The 25,678-nt window shown below is 46.4% G+C and overlaps 1 protein-coding gene across 2 annotated transcripts in view; it reads right to left on the bottom strand.

Moving 5' to 3' along the window:
* Positions 1–393: 393 nt before the first annotated feature.
* The window catches only part of cdh15 (cadherin 15, type 1, M-cadherin (myotubule)), a 98,275-nt gene continuing 72,990 nt past the window's right edge, over positions 394–25,678 (bottom strand). The window contains exons 5-14 of one of the 2 annotated variants that reach the window (XM_078210465.1): positions 24,871–25,028; positions 24,014–24,142; positions 22,691–22,876; positions 21,313–21,566; positions 20,566–20,708; positions 18,320–18,556; positions 17,041–17,280; positions 13,543–13,679; positions 3,581–3,748; positions 394–1,152 (exon numbers count right to left, since the gene is read on the bottom strand). In XM_078210465.1, coding sequence (XP_078066591.1) covers positions 952–1,152; positions 3,581–3,748; positions 13,543–13,679; positions 17,041–17,280; positions 18,320–18,556; positions 20,566–20,708; positions 21,313–21,566; positions 22,691–22,876; positions 24,014–24,142; positions 24,871–25,028 — 1,853 coding nt within the window. In that variant the 3' untranslated portion in view covers positions 394–951. The remainder of the gene's footprint in view (positions 1,153–3,580; positions 3,749–13,542; positions 13,680–17,040; positions 17,281–18,319; positions 18,557–20,565; positions 20,709–21,312; positions 21,567–22,690; positions 22,877–24,013; positions 24,143–24,870; positions 25,029–25,678) is intronic. The other variant, XM_078210466.1, reaches the window with a different exon arrangement.

A 25,678-nucleotide genomic window follows, 5' to 3' on the forward strand; every position in this document is an offset into this window, starting at 1 on the left:
TCCCCACCCTCACACACACACTGTATCCCATCCAATTCCCCACCCTCACACACACACTGTACCCCATCCAACTCCCCACCCTCACACACACACTGTATCCCATCCAACTCCCCACCCTCACACACACACACTGTATCCCATCCAACTCCCCACCCTCACACACACACTGTATCCTATCCAACTCCCCACCCTCACAAACACACTGTACCCCATCTAACTCCCCACCCTCACACACACTGTACCCCATCCAACTCCCCACCCCCTCATGCACACTGTACCCCATCCTACTCCCCAACCTCACACATACTGTAACCCATCCTACTCCCCACCCCCTCATACACACTGTACCCCATCCAACTCCCCACCCTCACACACACACTGTACCCCATCCAACTCCCCTTTTGCACAATGTTCCCTATCTCAATGTGTTCTCTGTCTTGCTCTCTCCGTTTACTCTCAATACTTCTTTCACTGTCTCACTCACTCTCCCTCTCCATATCCTACTCGATCTCTGTCTCTCTTTCCCACTCTCTCCATTTCTACCTTACTCTCCTCATGCTCTCTCACTATCTTACCTGGTTTCTCTCCCCCTCCATCTTCATCTTATTTTATCTGTCTCTCCATCAATCACCATACCTCTCTGTCTGTCTCTCTCACTTTCTCTCTTTCCCTTTTAGCCTCCTAATTTTCTGATTGTGAACATGGGAAGAAATGCCAGTGTGATGGACTGAGTTTACAACACGTTCAGCTCAATATCACCCTAACCCACTGATGCCTGAGATGAAAGGTTTAGCTGTTGTGTCCCATACCACAGAGTCGTGGCTCAGAATTCAGGTGGGAACCCGTCCAAAATATTGATAAAGAATGAGAATAATTTCCAACATTTAGTGATTCAGTCAAAAGAATACATTTCCTCAGACTGAAGCTCTGGGGATCTCAGCGAGATGAGAATTAGTGGTCGCCGTACATATCAGCCAGCTTCTTGAAGCGAGGGCCCCAGTCACTGAGGTAGTTGTAATCCTGGTCCGAGTCCGAAGCCCTGGATGTGATGGAGCTCAGAGTCTCAGCGAGAGAGCCCTCACCCTCGTAGTCATAGATCAGAGCAGTGTCATACGGTGGGGCATTTGGATCATTATCAGCTGCATCCAATCCCTACAAAAAGACCAAAGGAGAAGTTAATGAGGAACACAATGATAGCAGCACACGGCACTGCCAGGGAGAGAGCTCAGAGCACACGGCACTGCCGGGGAGAGAGGTCAGAGCACACGGCACTGCCGGGGAGAGAGCTCAGAGCACACGGCACTGCCAGGGAGAGAGCTCAGAGCACATGGCACTGCCAGGGAGAGAGGTCAGAGCACACGGCACTGCCGGGGAGAGAGCTCAGAGCACACGGCACTGCCGGGGAGAGAGCTCAGAGCACACGGCACTGCCGGGGAGAGAGGTCAGAGCACACGGCACTGCCGGGGAGAGAGCTCAGAGCACACGGCACTGCCGGGGAGAGAGCTCAGAGCACACGGCACTGCCAGGGAGAGAGGTCAGAGCACACGGCACTGCCGGGGAGAGAGCTCAGAGCACATGGCACTGCCAGGGAGAGAGGTCAGAGCACACGGCACTGCCAGGGAGAGAGGTCAGAGCACACGGCACTGCCAGGGAGAGAGGTCAGAGCACACGGCACTGCCAGGGAGAGAGGTCAGAGCACACGGCACTGCCGGGGAGAGAGGTCAGAGCACACGGCACTGCCGGGGAGAGAGGTCAGAGCACATGGCACTGCCAGGGAGAGAGGTCAGAGCACATGGCACTGCCAGGGAGAGAGGTCAGAGCACATGGCACTGCCAGGGAGAGAGGTCAGTGCACACGGCACTGCCAGGGAGAGAGCTCAGAGCACACGGCACTGCCAGGGAGAGAGGTCAGAGCACACGGCACTGCCGGGGAGAGAGGTCAGAGCACATGGCACTGCCAGGGAGAGAGGTCAGAGCACACGGCACTGCCGGGGAGAGAGGTCAGAGCACACGGCACTGCCAGGATAGCTAGTGGTATATGGCAGTACTGGCTCATTGGGATTATGTAAGTCTATACCGGCAACATTAGTTTAAAGTTTATTTATTAGTGTCACAAGTAGGCTTACATTAACACTACAATGAAGTTATTGTGAAAATCCCCCAGGTGCCACACTCCAGCACCTCTTCGGGTACACTGAGGGAGAATTCAGCATGGCCAGTGCACCTAACCAGCACATCTTTTGGAGTGTGGGAGGAAACCGGAGCACCCGGAGCAAACCACACAGACAAGGGGAAAATGTGCAGACTCCACATAGACAGTTAATAGTAGAGCATTGGGGAGAGTTACAGAACAAAGAGATCTAGGGGTACATGTTCATAGCTCCTTGAAAGTGAAGTCACAGGTGGACAGAGTGGTGAAGAATGCATTCGGCATGCTTGGTTTCATCGGTCAGAACATTGAATACAGGAGTTGAGACGTCTTGTTGAAGTTGTACAAGACATTGGGAAGGCCACACTTGGAATACTGTGTGCAATTCTGGTCACCCTATTATAGAAAGGATATTATTAAAGAAGAAAGAGTGCAGAAAAGATTTACTAGGATGCTACCGGGACTTGATGGATTGAGTTATAAAGAGAGGTTGGATAGACTGGGACTTTTTTCTCTGGGGCGTAGGAGGCTGAGAGGTGATCTTATAGAGGTCTATAAAATAATGAGGGGCACAGATCAGCTAGATAGTCATTATCTTTTCCCAAAGGTCGGGGAATCTAAAACTAGAGGGCATAGGTTTAAGGTGAGAGGGGAGAAATACAAAAGTGTCCAGAGGGGCAATTTTTTCACACAGAGGGTGGTGAGTGTCTGGAACAAGCTGCCAGAGGTAGTAGTAGAGGCGGATACAATTTTGTCTTTTAAAAAGCATTTAGATAGTTACATAAGTACGATGGGTATAGAGGGATATGGGCCAAATGCAGGCAATTGGGATTGGCTTCAGGGTTTTTTTTTAAAAAAGGGGCGGCATGGACAAGTTGGGCCGAAGGGCCTGTTTCCATGCTGTAAACCTCAATGGCTCTATGACAGTGACCCAAGCCGGGAATCGAACCTGGGTCCCTGGCGCTGTGAGGCAGCAGTGCTAACTGCTGTGCCACTGTGCTGATTAATATCAGTGTATGGTGGGGGATAGGTGACTTCATAGGATGCACTATTTGTGGATAGTTTGTATTTATGATGAGTTATTTATCAGCTTCTCAAATCCATAAGATGCAAACTGTAGGTATAATATTCCTAAATAATTTTAATACTATACCTACAGTTGTATTTATTGGACCCATATCCAGTTAGATAGTTAATAGTTATTAATAACTATAGTTAATAAGCTGGTTTCCTATATTAACAAACTGTTTTTCCATTGGGTCAGTGAGATTGGTATCACTCGGTTAGTGGTGTATTACTGTACAGGGTGAATGAAGTTTATAATGCAGATGCAGGTCAACCTACAGTTAATAAGAACACAACGTGCAGATGGCCAAATTGGGAGGATTAGAGTTTGTTCCATTGGCACCGAGCTCCCCCTTTAGAAACTCACCTCATTAATGAAATCCTTGATGTCGTTGGGATCAGCTGGCGGTTTCCTTGGATACTGTGGCTGCCCATAATTGAAGGGAGCATCTCTTCTGATTGGTTGCTTTCCTCTGATTGGGGTTGGGGACAGGACTTCATCCGGGTTCCTTAACTGGTCAATATTATAAGCATCCTGGGGGAATAAACCCCACTGTTACTCAGAGCCAGGGAGCAGTGTGACAGAGTGCATAAAAATCAGTAACTATATTTCCAGGACAGAAATTATATGCAGGCATCAAACAGAAACTCTCATTACTGTATTTTACTGACTAGTTGTTTCCTGTGATCTTCCTCAACTTCAGAAAAGCTGCAAACTACCAAACAGCATAATTAACCAGTAAACTGATAAATGGATTGAAGCAATCACACCAGTAATCTGTAGCAGTTATAATTTACTGATCTCTCAATTTCAGCAATGTCTGCTGTGCTAAATTTTAATATAGATTGGCCATATGGATAGAACTTAGCAACAAGAAAGGGATAGCCACTCTGATAGGATTATAGACCCTCCCAATAGCCAACGGGAACTAGAGGAGCAGATGTGCAGAGAGATTGCAGATAGTTGTAAGAATAATAGGGTAGTATTAGTGGGAGATTTTAATTTCCCGCAGTATTGACTGGGCCACTCAGAATGCAAAGGGCCTGGATGGGGTGGAATTTGTTAAATGTGTCCAAGAAAGTTTCCTCAATCAATATATAGAGACTCTACTCGGGAGGGTCGAACACTGGACCTCCTCTTGGGAATTGAGGTCGGGCAAGTGACTGAACTGTCAGTTGGGGAGCACTTTGGGTCCAGTGACCAGAACGCTATTCGTTTTAAAATAGTTATGGAAAATGATAAGAAGGGTCCACAGGTTAAGGCCGTAAACTGGAGCAGGGTTAATTTTGGGGACATTAGGCAGGATCTAACAGAGGTCAATTGGGTGAGGCTGTTTGAAGGGAAAGGAACAACTGGCAAATGGGAGGTTTTTAAAAGTCTGATATTAAGAGTTCAGGGGCAGTATATTCCTGTTAGGATGAAGGGAAAGGCTGGCAAGTTTAGGGATCCCTGGCAGATGAGGGACATTGAGGCTCTGGTCTGGAAAAAGAAGGAAACATTCATTGGGTTCAAGCAATCGGAAACAAATGAATCCCTCGATGAATATAAAAAGTGTAGGAGTGCATTCAGAGGGAAATCAGGAGGGCAAAAAGTGGGTTCGAAATGGATCTGGCAGAATAATCCCAAGAGGTTCTATAACTTTATTAAGAGTAAAAGGGTGGCTAGAGAGAGAATAGGTCCCCTTAAAGATAGTTGTGGATAGTGTGGAGGGATGTCAGAAGTTGCAGTGAGACATTGATAGGATGCAAGACTGGGCGGAGAAGTAGCAGATGGAGTTTAACCCAGATATGTGTGAAGTGGTTCATTTGGCAGGTCAAATAGGATGGCGGAATATAATATTAATGGTAGGACTCTTGGCAGTGTGGAAGATCAGAAGGATCTTGGGGTCTGAGTTCATAGGACGCTCAAAGCAGCTGTGCAGGTTGAGGCTGTGGTTAAGAAGGCATATGGTGTACTGGCCTTCATCAATCGAGGAATTGAGTTTCGGAGTCGTGAGATAATGATGCAGCTATATGGGACCCTGGTCAGACCCCACTTGGAGTACTGTGCTCAGTTCTGGTCGCCTCATTACAGGAAGGATGTGGAAGCCATTGGAAGGGTGCAGAGGAGATTTACAAGGATGTTGCCTGGGTTGGGGGGCATGCCTTATGAGAATAGGTTGAGTGAGCTCGGCCTTTTCTCCTTGGAGAGACGAAGGATGAAAGGTGACCTGATAGAGGTGTTTAAGATGTTGAGAGGTATTGATCGAGTGGACAGTCAGAGGCTTTTTCCCAGGGCTGAAATGGTTGCCACAAGAGGACACAGGTTTAAGGTGCTGGGGAGTAGGTACAGAGGAGATGTCAGGGGTAAGTTTTTCACTCAGAGGGTGGTGGGTGCGTGGAATGGGCTGCCAGCAACGGTGGTGGAGGCCGATTCGATAGGGTCTTTTAAGAGACTTTTAGATAAGTACATGGAACTTAGTAAGATAGAGGGTTATAGGTAAGCCTAGTAATCGCTAAGGTGATTACTAGGCTTACATGTTCGGCACAACTTTGTGGGCTGAAGGGCCTGTATTGTGCTGTAGTTTTTCCATGTTTCTAAGATCAGCATGGCTGTCTGTGTGTGGAGTCACAGGAGATGGGTGAGATTTTGAACGAATATGTCTCCTCTTTGTTTACTTCGGAAAATGTCATGGGTGCTAAAGAAATAGGGGAAATAAGAGGTGATGTCTTGGGCCAGATGCATATTACGAGGGAGGAGGTATGTGCAGCCTTAAATGCATTAAGGTGGATAAATCCCCTGGGCCTGATCAAGTGCATCCTTGGATCTTGTGGGAGGCTCTGGAAGAAATTGCAGAGGCCCTTTCGGAGATATTTGCTTCATCGCTTTCCACTGGCAAAGTTCTGGAAGACTGGAGGATGGCTAATGTTATTCCAATGTTTAAAAAGGGTAGCAAAGACAATCCAGGGAATTACAGGCCGGTGAGCCTGACATCAGTGGTGGGTAAGCTACTGGAGGGGAGTTTGAGGCTCAGAATCTACCAACATTTGGATAGTCAAGGTCTGCTTAGGGATAGTCAGCATTGCTTTGTGAGTGGGAATCTTTTAGAGTATTTTGAAGAGGTAACCAAGAGGATAGATGATGGTAGGGCAGCAGGTGTTGTTTATATGGACTTTAGCAATTCCTTTGACAAGGTCCCGCATAGCAGGCTAGTCTGGAAGGTTAGGTCGCATGGGACCCAAAATTGGCTCGATGGTAGGAAGCAAAAGATGATGGTCGAAGGCCGTTCCTCTGACTGGAGGCCTGTAACTAGTGGTGTGCCTCAGGGGTCAGTGTTGGGACCCTTGTTACATGTTATTTATATAAGTGATTTGGATGTGAATGTACAAGACATGGCTAGTAAGTGTGTGGATGATAATAAATTAGGAGGTATTGTTGATAGCGAAGAAGGTTATCAAAAGGTTATCAGGAGGATCTTGATCAGTTAGGGAAGTGGGCCGAGGATTGGCAAATGGGTTTCAATACAGATAAGTGTGACATGTTGTCTTTTTGGAAAATCAAACCAGGGTAAGACTTATACAGTAGAGGGACCTAGGAGTACAAGTACATAGTTCGTTGAAAGCGGCGCCACAGGTGGACAGAGTGGTGAAGAAGGCGTTTGGCATATTGGCCTTCATCAGCCAGAGCATTAAGTGTAGGAGTTGGGACATTATGTTACAGTTCTATAAGTCGTTGGTGAGGCCGCACTTGGGGTATTGTGAACAGTTTTTGTCATAGGTAAGATATTGATAAAACTGGAAAGAGTGCAGAGAAGATTTACGAGGATGTTGCCAGGACCAGTGGGCCTGAGTTATTTGGAGCGGTTGGCCAAGCTTTATTCCTTGGAACATAGGAGAATGAGGGGTGACCTTATTGAGGTGTATAAAATCATGAGGGGCATTGATAGGATGGACACACACAGTCTTTTTCCCAGGTAGGGGAATTGAAAACTAGAGGGCATAGGTCTAAAGTGAGAGGGGAAAGATTTAAAAGGGACCTGAGGGGCAACTTCACGCAGAGGGTGGTGCGTATATGGAATGAGCTGCCAGAGAAAGTTGAGGCAGGATAAATAGAAACATTTAAAAAGCATTTAAATAAGTACATGGGTGGGAAAGGATTAGAGGGATATGGGCCAAATGCAGGCAATTGGGACTAGCTGGGAGGGTGCCATGGTCGGCATGGACTGGTTGGGCTGAAGGGCCTGTTTCCGTGCTGTATTGCTCTATGACTTTTTGGCCAGAATTTTACCGTCCCACCCACCACGGGAATTGGAATGGGCGAGGGGTGGACCACTGAAAGGTCCATTGATCTTGGGCGGGATTTTACGGTTTCAAAATGGGTGAGGCTGGAAAATCCCACCCTATAATTTTATATACAAGTTCCCTGAATGTTAACTGTTTCACAAGGATTGATTACATCTAGACGAGAGAACTATTAAGAACCAGTCTCAAGATGCCCCCCTCTGCGTCCTCCTCTCTCATGTCTCTTTCCATCTTCTTTCTGTCTCTCTCCAAATGTCTCTTCCTTTCTCCAAGTGTGTGTGTGTATCTGTGTGTCTTTCTCTCACTCCATGTCTTGCTCTCACTGTCTCATTGTTCCAGAGGAGCAGCTAGAGTGGTGGTTCAAGTGAGGAGAGCTAGTAGGTGAGAGGTATTTTGAACTTACTCTTTTTTTTCGGAGTTTTTTTTCTCTAAGGCAGCCACGAGTGTAAAACCGGAAGTAGGCCCCAGTGAATTTTTTGAATCAGAGCAAGGGAGGCAGCGAGTGGAACGCGAGACTGCGCAGGCACCTGACGTCAGCCAGTAGCGCGCGGAAGGTTTAAAAAGCAGGCCGCTCTATCCAGCGGGCAGAGTTGTGAGCGGGAGGCGGAGTGAGAGGGAGCAGAGTGGGACGGCTTTGGCTCAAACAGGCTTCGGCGTGAACAGGCAGAGGCGAGGGTAGGTTCCGGTAAGTTGTTTTTGTTTCTTCAGAGTAGAAAGAATGCCAGGCAGGATGTTGGAATGCTTCTCTTGCAGGATGTGGGAAGTCAGGGAGACCTCCGGTGTCCCTGACAACGACACCTGCAGGAGGTGCATCCAGCTGCAGCTCCTAACAAACCACGTTAGGGAACTGGAGCAGGAGCTGGATGACCTCCGGATCATTCGGGGGAATGAGGAGTTTATAGATAGTAGCTTCAGGGAGGCAGTTACGCCAAAGGCACAGAGCACAGGTAATTGGGTTACCGTCAAGTGAGGGAAAGGGAAAGGGCAGGCAGAGCAGGGTTCCCGTGGCCATTCCCCTCCACAACAGGTATATCGGCAGCCGGATCTCTGGCACTGAGTCTGGTTCTGCAGCGCAGAAGGGAGGGTGGAAGAAGAGGAGAGCGGTAGTGATAGGGGACTTGACTGTCAGAGGTACAGACAGGAGGCTCTGTGGTTGTGACAGAGACTCCCGGATGGTTTGTTGCCTCCCGGGTGCCAGGGTCAGGGATGTCTCTGATCGCGTGCACAGCATTCTGAAGTGGGAGGGTGATCAGCCAGATGTCATGGTACACATCGGTACCAATGACATAGGAAGGAAGAGTGAGGAAGTCCTGAAGAGTGAGTATAGAGAGCTTGGTAGGAAGTTAAAAAGCAGGACCCCGAGGGTAGTAATCTCAGGATTGCTACCTGTGCCACGTACCAGTGAGGGTAAGAGTAGGATGCTCGGGCGGATGAACACGTGGCTGAGGAACTGGTGTAAGGGGCAGGGTTTCAGATTTCTAGATCATTGGGACCTCTTCTGGGGCAGGTGGGACCTGTACAAGAGAGACAGGTTACACCTGAACTACAAGGGGACCAATATACTTGCAGGGAGGTTTGCTAGTGTTATTGGGGAGGGTTTAAACTAGATTAGCAGGGGGATGGGAACCAGAGTGCCAGAGCAGATAGTGGAGCGGGGGTGAAAATAAATGATGTTAATAGTTCATGCAAAATCACAAATAGAAGGGTTGTGTGTGGTGGTAATAATCTTCTGAGTTGTGTCTATTTCAATGCCAGGAGTATTGCGAGGAAGGCAGACAAGCTGAGGGCGTGGATTGACACATGGAATTATGACATTACAACCATTAGTGAAACTTGGCAACAGGAGGGGCAGGACTGGCAGTTCAATGTTCCAGGGTTCCGATGTTTCAGACGTGATAGAGGCAGAGGGATGAAGGGCGGGGGTGGCATTGCTAGTCAGGGAAAATGTTACAGCAGTGCTCAGGCAGGACAGATTAGAGGGCTTGTCTACCGAGGCCATATGAGTGGAGCTGAGAAACAGGAAAGGTATGACCACATTAATGGGGTTGTATTATAGACCACCCAATAGTCAGCGAGAATTAGAGGAGCAAATCTGCAGAGAGATAGCAGACAACTGCAGGAAACATAAAGTTGTGATAGTAGGGGATTTTAATTTTCCACATATAGATTGGGACTCCCATACTTTTAAAGGTCGAGACGGGTTAGAGTTTGTAAAATGTGTTCAGGAAAATTTTCTAAATCAATATATAAGAGGTACCAACTAGAAAAGATGCAATATTAGATCTCCTATTAGGAAATGAGTTAGGACAAGTGACGGGAGTGTGTGTAGGGGAACACTTTGGTTCCACTGATCATAATGCCATTAGTTTCAACTTGATCATGGATAAAGATAGATCTGGTCCTCTGGTTGAGGTTCTAAACTGGAAAAAGGCCAAATTTGAAGAAATGAGCAAGGATCTAAAAAGCGTGGATTGGGACAGGCTGGTCTCTGGCAAGGATGTGATTGGTAAGTGGGAGGCCTTCAAAGGAAAAATTTAGAGAGTGCAGAGTTTGTATGTTCCTGTCAGGATTAAAGACAAAGTGAATAACAATAAGGAACCTTGGTTCTCGAGGGATATTGGAACTCTGATAAAGAAGAGAGAAATGTATGACATGTATAGGCAACAGGGAGCAAATAAGATGCTTGAGGAGTATAAAAAGTGCAAGAAACTACTTAAGAAAGAAATCAGGAGGACTAAAAGAAGACATGAGGTTGCTTTGGCAGACAAGGTGAAGGATAATCCTAAGAGCTTCTACAGGTATATTAAGAGCAAAAGGATAGTAAGGGATAAAATTGGTCCTCTTGAAGATCAGTGGTCAGCTATGTATGGAACCAAAAGAAATGGGGGAGATATTAAATGGGTTTTTTGCATCAGTATTTACTAAGGAAACTGGCATGGAGTCTATGGAAATAAGGCAAACAAGTAGGGAGGTCATGGAACCTATACAGATTAAAGGGGAGGAGGTGCTTGCTGTCTTGAGGCAAATCAGAGTAGATAAATCCCCAGGACTGGACAGGGTATTCCCTCGGACCTTGAAGGAGACTAGTGTTGAAATTGCAGGGGCCCTGTCTGTATCCACGGGTGAGGTGCCGGATGATTGGAGGATAGCTCATGTTGTTCCGTTGTTTAAAAAAGGCTCAAAAAGTAATGCGGGAAATTATAGGTCGGTCAGTTTGACGTCAGTAGTAGGTACATTATTGGAAGGAGTACTAAGAGATAGGATCTACAAATATTTGGATAGACAGGGACTTATTAGGGAGAGTCAACATGGCTTTGTGCGTGGTAGGTCATGTTTAACCAATCTATTAGAGTTTTTCGAGGAGGTTACCAGGAAAGTGGATAGGAACATAAGAACATAAGAAATAGGAGCAGGAGTAGGCCATCTAGCCCCTCGAGCCTGCCCCGCCATTCAATAAGATCATGGCTGATCTGAAGTGGATCAGTTCCACTTATCCGCCTGATCTCCATAACCCCTAATTCCCTTCCGATCAGGAATCCATCTATCCGTGATTTAACCATATTCAACGAGGTAGCCTCCACCATTTCAGTGGGCAGAGAATTCCAGAGATTCACCACCCTCTGAGAGAAGAAGTTCCTCCTCAACTCTGTGCTAAACTGACCCCCCTTTATTTTGAGGCTGTGCCCTCTAGTTCTGGTTTCCTTTCTAAGTGGAAAGAATCTCTCCACCTCTACCCTATCCAGCCCCTTCATTATCTTATAGGTCTCTATAAGATCCCCCCTCAGCCTTCTAAATTCCAACGAGTACAAACCCAATCTGCTCAGTCTCTCCTCATAATCAACACCCCTCATCTCTGGTATTAACCTGGTGAACCTTCTCTGCACTCCCTCCAAGGCCAATATATCCTTCTGCAAATAAGGGGGCCAATACTGCACACAGTATTCCAGCTGCGGCCTCACCAATGCCCTGTACAGATGCAGCAAGACATCTCTGCTTTTATATTCTACCCCCCTTCCGATATAGGCCAACATCCCATTTGCCTTCTTGATCACCTGTTGCACCTGCAGAGTGGGCTTTTGCGTCTCATGCACAAGGACCCCCAGGTCCCTATGCACAGTAGCATGTTGTAATTTTTTTCCATTTAGATAATAATCCTATTTGCTATTATTTCCTCCAAAGGGAAAGGCAGTGGATGTTGTCTACATGGACTTCAGTAAGGCCTTTGATAAGGTCCCGTATGGGAGGTTAGTTAGGAAGGTTCAGTCGCTAGGTATACATGGAGAGGTAGTAAATTGGATTAGACATTGGCTCAATGGAAGAAGCCAGAGAGTGGTAGTGGAGGATTGCTTCTCTGAGTGGAGGCCTGTGACTAGTGGTGTGCCACAGGGATTTGTGCTGGGTCCATTGTTGTTTGTCATCTATATCAATGATCTGGATGATAATGTGGTAAATTGGATCAGCAAATTTGCTGATGATACAAAGATTGGAGGTGTAGTGGACAGTGAGGAAGGTTTTCAAAGCTTGCAGAGGGATTTGGACCAGCTAGAAAAATGGGCTGAAAAATGGCAGATGGAGTTTAATGCAAACAAGTGTGAGGTATTGTACTTTGGAAGGACAAACCAAGGTAGAACATGCCAGGTAAATGGTAGGACACTGAAGAGTGCAGTAGAACAGAGGGATCTGGGAATACAGATACATAATTCCCTAAAAGTGGCGTCACAGGTAGATAGGGTTGTAAAGAGTGCTTTTGGTACATTGGCCTTTATAAATCAAAGTATTGAGTATAAGAGTTGGAATGTTATGGTGAGGTTGTATAAGACATTGGTGAGGCTGAATTTAGAGTATTGTGTGCAGTTTTGGTCACCTAATTACAGGAAGGATATTAATAAGGTTGAAAGAGTGCAGAGAAGGTTTACAAGGATGTTGCCGGGACATGAGAAACTGAGTTACAGAGAAAGGTTGAATAGGTTAGGATTTTATTCCCTGGAGCGTAGAAGAATGAGGGGAGATTTGATAGAGGTGTATAAAATTATGATGGGTATAGATAGAGTGAATGCAAGCAGGCTTTTTCCACTGAGGCTAGGGGAGAAAATAACTAGAGGGCATGGGTTAAGGGTGAAGGGGGAAAAATTTAAGGGAATATTAGGGGGGGCTTCTTCACACAGAGTGGTGGGAGTTTTGAATGAGCTGCCAGATGAAGTGGTAAATGCGGGCTCACTTTTAACATTCAAGAAAAACTTGGACAGGTACATGGATGAGAGGGGTGTGGAGGGATATGGTCCAGGTGCAGGTCAGTGGGACTAGGCAGAAAAATGGTTCGGCACAGACAAGAAGGGTCAAAAGGCCTGTTTCTGTGCTGTAATGTGCTATGGTTCTCTTGATCACTGATAGAAACACAGGGAGAGGAGGAGGTCAATCAGCCTCTTGAGCCTGTTCTGTCATTCAGTGAGACCATGGCTGATCTGTGACCTCCTAACTCCGTCCGCCTGGCTTTTCCCTGTATCCCTGAATAACTGTAGTTAACAAAGGACTATCAATCTCCGATTTAAAATTATATTGTATACCAGGAATGGGGATTATATAAGGAGTGGTGGGGATTATGTCCAGAGAAGTGGGGATATATACTGAGGTGTGGGGGTTATATATGGTGATGAGAATTATTTATGAAGGGGTGGGGATCATACAGAGGGGTAAGGGTTATATACAGAGGGGTAAGGGTTATATACAGAGGGGTAAGGGTTATATACAGAGGGGTAAGGGTTATATACAGAGGGGTAAGGGTTATATACAGAGGGGTAAGGGTTATATACAGAGGGGTAAGGGTTATATACAGAGGGGTAAGGGTTATATACAGAGGGGTAAGGGTTATATACAGAGGGGTAAGGGTTATATACAGAGGGGTAAGGGTTATATACAGAGGGGTAAGGGTTATATGCAGAGGGGTATCGGTTATATTCAGAGGGGTATGGGTTATATTCAGAGGAGTGGAGATTATATTCACTGTACAGTGCCACATGTTTGATGTTCCTTGGGGAGATCCACACTGACCTGATCTTCCTCGCCTCCTCCCTGCTCATCATAGTTTAAAATGTTGTCCCGAATGTCATCTTCAGAAGCAGCCAGGAGTCCCTTGTGATGGTGTCGACGATGAAGGCAGTCAGAAACTGCTACAAGCAGAATGAGAACTGGGACAGTGACAGCACGAGGAAGAGAGAGAGAGAATACAAGTCAGCATGACCATCACAATGACCTCAACACAGGAACTGGGCTCCCCTGGACCAGGGCAAAGTATTCCTGTCTCTCAGAGTTTTTTATTTTTCCTTCTTTGTGGATATTGCTGGCTGGGCCATCATTTATTGCCCATCCCTAATCTCCCTTGAGAAGGTGGTGGTGAGCTGCCTTCTTGAACCACTGCAGTCAATATGGTGGAGGTACACCCACAGTGCTGTTAGGGAGGGAGTTCCAAGATTTTGACCCAGCAACAGTGAAGGAATGGCGATATATTTCCAAGTCAACTTGATAAATGGTTTAGAGAGGTACTTCCAGGTGGCGGTGTTCCCAGGTATCTGTTGCCCTTGTCCTTCTCAGTGGTAGAGGTCACCAATTTGGAAGGTGCTGTCAATGGAATCCTGGCGACTTGCTGCAGTGCATCTTGTCGATGATATATGTTGCAGCCTGCACCAGAGAACTACCATCAGCGATGCCTTCACAACATTCTCCAAATGTGATGTGGAGACTCCACTGTTGGACTGGGGTGAGCATGGTAAGAAGTCTCACAACACCAGGTTAAAGTCCAGCAGGTTTATGTGGAATCACGAGCTCCTTCATCACCTGAGACTTCTTACCGTTCTCCAAATGTGGCAAGAAAGGCACACCACCCATAGAACCATAGAAAATTACAGCTCAGAAACAGGCCTTTTGGCCCTTCTTGTCTGCGCCGAACCATTTTATGCCTAGTCCCACTGACCTGCACTTGGACCATATCCCTCCACACCCCTCTCATCCATGAACCCGTCCAAGTTTTTCTTAAATGTTAAAAGTGACCCCGCATTTACCACTTTATCCGGCAGCTCATTCCACACTCCCACCACTCCCTTTAAACTTTTCTCCTTTCACCCTTAACCCATGCCCTCTGGTTTTTTTCTCCCCGAGCCTCTCCCAAGCCAGTGTGCCCAATCCCAGCAGATAGGACACGTCATTCGTACGTCTGACATCAGACACCCAGAGCAACTGTTTATCCAGAATTCAGTTACAGCAGGACAGTCCAGGATGGCAGTAGAAAAACTTTAGGGGTGTCCTCAAAAAATCCCTAAAGAGGTCAAACATTCCTGCTGACTTATTAGAGGCTCTGGCTTGTAACTGACCCTCATAGAGAAGGTTTGTTCGGGAAGGCACTAAACACATTGAGAGACTTCGTTGGGAACACTCAGAGGTGAAATTGAGATGTTGGAGAGAACCCACAAACCTCTCAACACCTAATTTGCCCAACCCTTCAAACCACAACTGCCCCACATGGGGCAGTCTGAAGATCGTGCATTGGACCCATCAGCATTTCAGAACCCTTCAAACCACAGTGCAATTGAGTCATCCTTGATTCTAAGGGACTGCTAAGAGGAAGTAGACGACATATGGCTGCCACTTTCATCGGTTATGGAGGGAATGAATGTTTGTGGATAAGGTACCAGTCAAGTGGGCTGCTTTGTCCTGGATGGTGTTGGAGCTTCTTGAGTGTTTATGGAGCTGCACTCATCCAGGCAAATGAAAATTATTCCAACACACTCCTGACTTGTGCCTTGTAGATGGTGGACAGGCTTTGGGAAGTCACAAGGTGAGTTAGTCATCACAGGATTCCTAGCCTTTGACCGGTTCTGTTAGCCGGTATTTATATGGCTAGTTCAGTTCAGTTTCTGGTCAATGGTAAACCCCGGAATGTTGATAGAACATAGAACATAGAAAGCCACAGCACAAACAGGCCCTTCGGCCCACAAGTTGCGCTGATCATATCCCTACCTCTAGGCCTATCTATAGCCCTCAATCCCATTAAATCCCATGTACTCATCCAGAAGTCTCTTAAAAGACCCCAACGAGTTTGCCTCCACCACCACCGACGTCAGCCGATTCCACTCACCCACCACCCTCTGAGTGAAAAACTTACCCCTGACATCTCCTCTGTACCTACCCCCCAGCACCTTAAACCTGTGTCCTCTCGTAGCAACCATTTCAGCCCTTGGAAATAGCCTCTGAGAGTCTACCCTATCCAGACCTCTCAACATCTTGTAAACCTCTATCAGGTCACCTCTCATCCTTCGTCTCTCCAGGGATTCAGTGATGGGAATGTCACGGAACGTCAAGGGGAAATGGTTAGATTTTCTCTTGTTGGAGATGGTCATTGCCTGTTAATGTGTGGCAAAAATATTACTTGCCATTTGTAAGCCCAAGCCTGAATGTTGTCCAACAGTGGTTAGCACTGCTGCCTAACAGTGCCAAGGACCCTAGTTCAATTCCCAGCTTGGGTCATGTCCGTGTGGAGTTTGCACGTTCTCCTTGTGTCTTCGTGGATTTCCTCTGGGTGCTCCAGTTTCCTCCCACAGTCTGAAAGACGTGCTGGTTAGAGTGCATTGGCCATGCTAAATTCTCCCTCAGTGTACCCGAACTGGCGTCGGAGTGTGGAGACGAGGGGATTTTCACAGTAACTTCATTCCAATGTTAATGTAAGCCTACTTGTGACACTAATAAATAAACTTACTTACTTACTTAGCTCTTGCTGAGTTTGGACATAGACTGCTTCAGTATCTGAGAAGTTGCAAATGGTGCTAAACATTGTGTAATGATCAATGAACATTGTCACTCTGGGAATTGTATCAGAGTGATTGAAGGCATCAGGTTACTGAGAGATGTTGGTGGCAGAGTCTAGCTGTCCTCACCTCCCTTTAGATGCTGGTTTTCCCAAAACCTAGATAGCCCAACAGGTCAGTGTGAAAATGGAGACTGCATCTGAGGTTTGGAGCCTCATTATAATATTTAAATGGCAAACATACCATTTGGGAGAAGATTGGTCACCCACAGGCCTATCCCGCCTTTGATAAATCTGGAAGTTTGTGTTTGGCTTCTGTTTTAACCTACCTCAACACAAACCTAAAACGTAAAATTTCCCCACAGGCAGCTAACATTGAGCAGAAACGGAGGAGCCACCTGCTGATGGTGGGATCCGAAATCTGCCCCCAGTCAACCAGAATTTTCCACCATCTGTGGCAGCTCATTCAATCCTCTCCTTATCTCCTCTTGCACCAGCCCAGTTCCCCCATGACCTTCACAGCTCCACCTTCAGACAGAACTACGGAGAAAACCTACAGGATGGTGCAGTGGAATTCACTGGGTCGTCAGATGTCTGTCCCGGAACACAGCACTGTAACTGGCGCTCAGAACCACAGCCTGATTCACATTAAACTCTCTAACTAGGATATGTAACACCGTGGACAGGATGTGAAACAATTGTTGGGCTATTGGGTCAGGTGGTTGGAAGTTTAAGCAGACAGTGATACTCACAGAGTAAGAGTAGAACACTGGCGAGAATCACCATCGCAGCACCAAAGCTCAGACCCACATGGGTACCAAGGAGTGCAGCTATTCCTGGAGTGCAATCCCCTCTCACACTGCAGAAACAGATGGTCACATTCAGCGTGTGGTCCTGGCTCAGACGTGGCTCCCCTGAATCACTCACTCGAATCTGGAGGCTGTAGGTTCCCTCGCTGACATCCGGCCGAGCTCTCAGCCGAGAGTGTGTATCTGTCACAGCAAGAACAGCGAAGCTGAAAACCACTGCGATCTCATAATCTCTCCACAGCTATCTTCCTGAATCCCACACTCTATCTGTAACATTCCCACAATAATTTTCAGTGCTCCAATCTCAGTATTACAAAATTCAGAATCTAAAGTGAAAGCTCTGTAACGCACCAATCCAGGATCAGGACAGGGAGCAGCTTGGGCGAGGGATAGGTTTGGGAATCAACGTGGGGATTGGATTGGGGTTGGTGAGGGTTTGGGATCAATCACAGTCCATGGAAGTTGCTGGGAAGTAAAATCCAGCAGCCTCATCAGGGGAGGAGTGAACCCACTGGCTTAAACACTGGAAAGGGGGCTCATACAAATCTGGCAAATGATGGGAGGGTGGAGAACAAGGGATCGATTCATATCCATACTGTTTAAATTGTCTTCAGGCCCCAGGACTAGAGAGAGACAGAGCAAGAATTTATAATCATAGAATTCCTACAGTGCAGAAGGAGGCTATTCGGCCCATTGAGCTGCACTGACAACAATCCCACCCAGGCCCTATCCCAGTTACCCCATATATTTACCCTGCTAATCCCCCGAAGGTAAGGAGCAATTTAGCACTAACCCGCACATCTTTGGAGTGTGGGGGGAAACCGGAGCACCCGGAGGAAACCCACGTAGACATGGGGAGAACGTGCAGACTCCGCACAGTCATCCAAGTCGGGAATCGAACCTGGGTTCCTGGTGCTGTGAGGCAGCTGTGCTAACCATTGTGCCATCGTGCCGCCCCAATAATTTAAGATTTTTTGCCAAGTTGTTGTCATCAATTGGAAATGATCAAGTTTGACACAGAGTAAAGCTCCCGCTAAACTATTCCATCCAACACTCACTGTCTGTCAGTGAGTGGTACTCGGTCCACTGAGCGGCTCAGATTTCCCAACACATTTCACCTTCAAACTGCAACACCCACCCCCACAGTGACTCTCATACTGACCCCACCCCACCCCTGTGTCCCTCTCCTACACACCCCTCCCCCACTTCACACTTTACCCACCGTTTAAGTGGCTAATTGTCCAGTTCTGGGAATACTCAGAATCTTCTGGAACAATCTCAAAATGAAAAGGTTCGGCATGAGGCTTTAGGTCTCCATCCACTGCCCAGATGAGGACTCCGTTCTCCTTGTCCCACTGACGGCACAGGAAACCAAGTTGTGGGTAGAGGACAGGGGGGAAATCATTGACCTCAGTCACATGAATCTCCAGGGTCCCTGTCGCTGTGAGTGGCGGCTCTCCTGTCATCACAGACATCAGAAGTTAAAGAATTACTCTGAGCTCCAAGACCAATGCTCCCAGCACAGATATACATCCCATTCCCCACAAGCTACACACAGATGAGATTTCATAACCCAATGCTGCATCAGTCTGGGTCAAGGGTTATGGAAATAGATTGCACAGATGGCCATAGTCTGGAGTGTTTACCAGCCATCAGGGAGAGGGGCTAGAGAGAGAGGGAGAAAGGTCAGAGGGAGTGAAGAAGAGGAATGCAGTGGGGGAGGTAAAGGGATGGTGGAGGCATGGAGAGAGAAAGGAAGAAGGGCACATCAGGGAGGGGGAAAGTTAACTGGATGCTTTGTATCAGGAGGCAGTCACACCACCTAGGATAGAGTCTTCTAGGAAAATGGTCAGAGACAGGAGGGTATGACTGCAGCTGAGACAGGTATGGGAATTCAGAGGGCAGGAGTGTCAGCCTCTGCAATTGTCCAGCAGGTTTGAGGTTCTATTAGCTTGTTTGGATGAGAGTGGGGACTGCAAGGTGGATGAGCTGACTGACCATAGCACCGTGGTACAGGAAGCCATTCAAGTGGAGGAGCAAAAAGGAATGTAGTGCTAGTAGGGGACACTATATTGAGGGTGATTGACACTGTTCCCTGCAGCAAAGAGCAGGAGACCAGATGCCCGGCCCAGTGCCAGTGTTCAGGACATCTGTTCAAGACTGGAGAACTTGCAATGGGATGCAGAGGATCCATTTGTCATGGTCCAGTAGGTACAGATGACAGAGTTAAAACTAGGAAAGAGGTTCTGCATCGTCAGTAAGAGGACCTAGCCAATAAATTAAAAAGCAGAAGCTCAAAGGTAATAGTACCTAGGTTATTACTTGAGCCATGTGCAAACTAGCATAGGGCAAATAAGATTAGGGAAATGAATGTGTGGCTTAAGGACTGGCGTGGGAGAAGTGAGTTCCAGTTTATACTATAGTGTCTAGTTCTGGGCAGCGCACTTTAGGAAGGATGTGAAGGTATTAGTAAAGATTTACGAGAACGGTTCCAGGGATGAGGAATTCCAGTAACATAGAAAGATTGGAGAGGTTGGAACTGTTTTCTTGAGAGGAGAGTTGAAGGACCTGGACAGAGTAGATAGGGAGAAACTGTCCCCATTTTTGGAAGGATTAAGAATTAGAGGGCACTGAATTAAGATCATTGAGAGAAGAAGCAATAGTAACATGAGGACAAATGTTTTCGCATCGTGAATAATAGGAGCTGGAATGCACCGACTGAGCATTCGGTGGAAGCAAGTTTAATCGAGGCAATAAAGAGAGAATTGGACCATTATCTGAAATTAAAAATTTTCAGGTCTATGGGGAAAAGGTAGGACAATAGCATGAGGTGCATTATTCCTTCAGAGGGTCTGCACAAAGATGGTGGACCAAATGGCCACCTGTGCTTCAACCATTTTATCATTCTATCATCGATAGCAGTAAATCTAACCCACCGAAACATAGAGAGGAGATCCTGGGTCTGAGCTGGCACAGAAATTACAGTAAGAAGTTTAACAACACCAGGTTAAAGTCCAACAGGTTTATTTGGTAGCAAAAGCCACACAAGCTTTCGAAGCTCCAAGCCCGTGTGGCTTTTGCTACCAAATAAACCTGTTGGACTTTAACCTGGTGCTGTTAAACTTCTTACTGTGTTTACCCCAGTCCAACGCCGGCATCTCCACATCATGACAGAAATTACAACCTAGACTATCGTTATCATCCTGTTTCATTACTCTAATTCTGCTGTGTTTCTATTAAACGTTAGTATGGACCTTTAGGGCTGAATGGCCTATCTCTGCTGTAAAGAATTTGCAATACTCTATTAATTGCTTTCTTACTATTTATGACACTAGTTATTCTGATTCCTACTCTATTACTCTGCTTTATTATAATAATTTTTCTTTCCAGTTTACTCCTCTATCAGTCCATCATTTCATGTTTATTGATGTCTGTTTGTAACTTGCTGTTTTATTCCTGTGCGCTTACCGCTATCAGTCGCTGTGATTACTGCTGTGTATTGATGGTTGAGTAGGAATGGAGACCTGCGCTCAATATTCTGCTGAAGAATTATCTCCCCTGTGTTCACATCGACTATCAGCCAATCAGCCGGATCGTACTGAATCCCGTAACTGGAACAGCGAAAAGGACAGAGTTAGTGTTCCGGGAGAAATACCCAAAAATGGGGAAAAAATAAACGTGGATCTAGGTAAAACATATCTGACACGGGAAAATATCCAGGAAGCACCACCATGTGGAAGTTCCCCTCCAAGTCACTCACCATCCTGACTTGGAAATATATCTCCCTTCCTTCACTGTCACTGGGTCAAAATCTCCCTAACAGCACTGTGGGTGTACCTACACCACATGGACTGCAGCAGTTCAGGAAGCAGCTCACCCACACCCTGAGGGGTAATTAGGGATGGACAATGAATGCTGATCTCACGGGTGCACCAGAAATGAACAAATAAAATGGAGAAAGATCATGGAGATAAAAAACATAGCTCAGGAGAAAATAAAACCCAGACATGGGAGAAAATAAGCACAGATAATGGGGAAAACATCTGAAACATGGGGAAAATAAAACTGCTGATAGAGGCAACACACCCAGACACTGAGGGAAAATACACCCAAATACCGGGGGACAGTGTCTCGATACCGGGGGGAATATGCCCAGACTGGGGAATAGGAAGTTTGGGATAGTCAGAGAATTAAGCAATTAACAGTCAGCCTGACCTGATATTCTGCTGTTGCTTTGTGTCAGGATCAGTGACTGTGTAGACTGTCAGAAAGCTTCCTGCTGTTAACCCTTCTGGCACACTCAGTTTGCGGGGGTCTTCCACAAAGCTGGGGGCTTCGTTCACGTCAGTGACTGTCACAATGACTTTTGCGGAGGAGCGGAGAGTTTGAGGCGCTCCAGGAGTAACAGCTTCCTTGTTCTTTGCTTTCACGGTCAGGATATGCTTGTCAGCCTTCTCATAATCAAGATTCTGAAACAGACGACAGCAAAATAAATCCCCATGGGTGACTCCTTGTGTTCTCTAACCTTTTCCCATTGCCTCAGCTTTTCTCCCCCCCCCTCCACTGACCCTTGTCCTGACCTGAGTCTAAAGATCTGGAGGCCAATTGTACAACAGCAACTTACATTTAACGTAGCAAAGCAGCCCATGGTGTTTCACACGAGCAGTATGAAATAAAACATGTTACTGAGTGACATAAAGAGTATTTGGGCAGAGTTTTAAAAGCTAGGTAAAGATTTTAAGAAACATCCTGTAGTGGTGATTGTAGTTCTCCCCACATTATCTGCTGCAGCTGAGAGCCACTTACAGCAGAGTCTGAGACTGATCCTTTCACAGGACCTGCTCTGTGAAACATTGGGCCAAGCAACACTTCACTATTTCAGAGCTCAGGTCCTGACTCTGTGTGTGAGTTATTCTCTCTGACATTGTGGGATGGACAGTTCCTGGGTTCTCCTCGGTAGCAATGAGAAATAATTTAATAATAAATAGTGAAAATGCTGGCAACACTCAGGAGATAAACCATAAACTGAGAGGGAAAGGATTGGTTAACCTTCTGAGTTAGACATTTCAGCGCATCTTCTTCAGTTTGGACATTTGGTCAGACTGTCAGAGGATCTGACCCTTGACCCCAGACCATTGGGTAATCTGATCATTTTGTTTCTAGACTGTTAGCTGATGGAGTCTAGCTTCTCGCTGAAAAATTACTCCTGGTTTGGAGTGTATTTGACCATTAAATCTGCCCTTTGACTTTTTCCCCTGGGGCAAAGGGGATCAAAGGATATGGGGGGAAGTTGGGATCAGGCTATTGGATTGGATGATCAGCCATGATCATAATGAATGGTGGGACAGGTTCAAAGGGCCAAATGGCCTCCCTGCTCCTATTTTCTATGTTTCTGCTGCCCAATTGGTCATACCAATTGGTCATACCAACTCTGATAGGCTGAAAGAGAAAACTGCCCAGACCTCTCACCCACTTGGGTTAGATTTGGACGCAGGCTATTTGAATTCTGTCTGGATCTCTCCAAGGTGACAATTCCTTTCTCTAAACATAAATCTAATTGCTAAACTGCTACTTGATTGGTTGCTTCCTTTACTTTTTCAACAAATAGGATGCCTCTGTTGGTCTCCGGCTCAGTCCTGATGCTGAAGAGTCCCTGGTCATTGCCATCAGTAATGGTGTAGTCCACAAGCCAGTTTGACGTTCCAGGCTGGTCCTTGTCCTCCACACTGACTTTGCCGATCTCCGATCCCACCACGTCCTCTGACACTTCAGTAATGAACTGCAAGGGCCAAGTTCAGAGGTTATTAGGAATTGTAACCAATATTTTAAAATGTTATCTTTCTTACTCAATAGGAGTGATGGGTCTGAGCAGAGTCTGCTAAAAATCTTGGCCCAGCATGTCCCTTCCTTTCATGGGGTAAAGCATATTATCCAGAACTAGACCAAGACTCAGTTACACCAAACTAGTCCCCACCTCAATGAGGGGTCAGAGCTGGGAACTCTGAACAGCCCTGCCTTATGATCAGAGCAAATCCCACACAGTAATGAGAAGGATAAGGGAGCCAACATGGGGTCTACTCCGGATGAAGGTGAAGACCTCTGAAAGCAGCCATTGTATGAAGGAAGCCTTGGAACTAAAGGTTTCTACTGGGTGTCCCAGCATCTCTACTGCTTTAGGTCTCTTCATTGAGAGAGCCTTAGATCCACGAAAGGTACATGAGACCTCCAGCCAACACGGTGAAGTTTGGCAGAGTCAGCACTGGATGTTTGGGTTGTGCTCATCACAGCAATTACACCAAGAAACACCAGATTGCAGATACTCTTTATTTAGGTTGTCCTCTTTCGTTCCCCCTCTGCTGATATCATATTCTTTCAGTCAAGACTCTTCACCTTGGGTGATGTCTTGCACCTTGAGCCTTCACTTAAAGTAAGTCTTGACCATTCACCTTGCTGATGTTCTGAGTTCAACCCTTCACCTACAAAGGGTTGTGAACGAAGCCCAGTCCATCACTCAAACCAGCCTCCTATCCATTGACACTGTCTACACTTCCCGCTGCCTCGGAAAAGCAGCCAGCATTATTAAGGACCCCACGCATCCCGGACATTCTCTCTTCCACCTTCTTCCATTGGGAAAAAGATACAAAAGTCTGAGGTCACGTACCAACCGACTCAAGAACAGCTTCTTCCCTGCTGCCATCAGACTTTTGAATGGCGCTACCTTGCATTAAGCTGATCTTTCTCTACACCTTAGCTATGACTGTAACACTACATTCTGCACTCTCTCCTTTCCGTCTCTATGTACGGTAGTATAGTGCGCAAGGAACAATACAGTTCACTGTATACTGATACATGTGACAAGAATCAAATAAGTTTCTCAATAATCAATATGATGAACAGACTGAATTACATCACGAACCTCAGAGGCGATGAACTCTGGGGCATTGTCATTGATGTCATTGATGAAGATGACTGCAGTGGCGGTGTTAGACAGTCCTTCGCCTGACAGATCCGCCACTTGTAGAGTCAGATTGTACACAGAAATATTCTGCAAATAAAACACAAACATTCAGGAAATAATTCCTCACTCACTTACATTGTGACCCCGCACTCTCCGTGCGTGGGATGGCTGGAATGAGGTCAAATCCCATGAGATTCAAAAAGTGCTTGTCACTCCGGTGTGACCGTGTTTCCAATTTCCATTGGCCTTTGCCAATGATGTAATCAGGTTAATGCCCATAATGAGCGAGAGCCTGATTTTAATCAATCTGAACATAATTAACTAATCCCTCGCCAAATTCTATCCCTGTAACCTTGCACATTTTTCAGACAGCAATCCAATTCCCTTTTGAATACCTCAATGGAACCTGCCTCCACCACCCTCTCAGAAACCTCGTTCCAGACTCCAACCACCCTCTGGGTAAAAATAAATTTCTTCACAATATTTTTACTCCTTTTACCCCTTCTTTTAAATCTGTGCCCTTTAGTTCTTGATGTTCTCCAACAGTTTCTCACTCTCTACCCTGTCCATAACCCTCAGGATCTTGGATACAAGTCTCCTCTCAGACTTCTTTTCTTCAAGGACAACAGACCCAACCTCTCCTCATAGTTACAGCTGTTTATCATTGTTGTAAATCTCCTCTGTACTCTCACCAATGTTTTCACATCCTTCCTCAAGTATGGCGTCCAGAACTGGATGCAGTTTTCCAGATGAAGCCTAACTAGTGTCTTTACAGCTCTCTCATTGTACTGGGTTCTTGTTAACTTTTTACTCACCTCCCGATCCAGTCCTACTCCGACAGTACGGATCTCTCCTGTCGTGGGATCAATTCGGAAAATTCCTCTTCCATCGCCAACTATCGAGTAGCCCAGAGCAGCGTTGTCAGTTTGAGGGTCATCAGCATCAGAGGCAGTTACTCGCATTACCAATGTGCCTGCAACATTCCACACAAAGATTAGCAAATGGGAACATTCTGATTCTACCCAAACAAGTTCAACCTGAGGCCAGCACTCAGGAGGTGAGTCAGGTTCTCAACACCTGAACATATCCTCTGTGTGCTCCACCTCATCCCAACTGTATTAATGGGCTTGAGTCCGAGGAACAGGAGGAAGCCACTCACCCCCTTGAGTCTGTTCTGTTATTCGGATTAATCATGGTTGGATTTTGTGTATTAAAAAGCAAAACTTGCATTTATGTTAATTAAACCTATCCACCTTACCCTTATCCAAAATAAACCCCTGAATATTTCTATCCATCAAAAAATCATCAGTCTAAGTTTTGAGATTTTCACTACACACCGGGTATCTTTATTGGGGACAGATTTCCATAAGACCATGCGAAATAGGAACAGGAGGAGGCCACTCGGCCCCTCGAGCCTGCTCTGCCATTCAATAGGATCCTGGCTGATCCGACATTTCTCACATCCACTTTCCTGCCATTTCCCTGTAATCGTTGATTCCCTTACTCATCAAATATCTACTTATGTCAGCCTTAAATTTACACAAGAACTCTGCCCCCACAGCTCAAGGCATTCCAAAGACTCACAACCCTCAGAGCAGCAATTCCTCCTCATCTCAGTCTCCA

Source organism: Mustelus asterias, chromosome 4 (genome assembly GCF_964213995.1).
Source record: "Mustelus asterias chromosome 4, sMusAst1.hap1.1, whole genome shotgun sequence".
Lineage (NCBI taxonomy): Eukaryota > Metazoa > Chordata > Chondrichthyes > Carcharhiniformes > Triakidae > Mustelus > Mustelus asterias.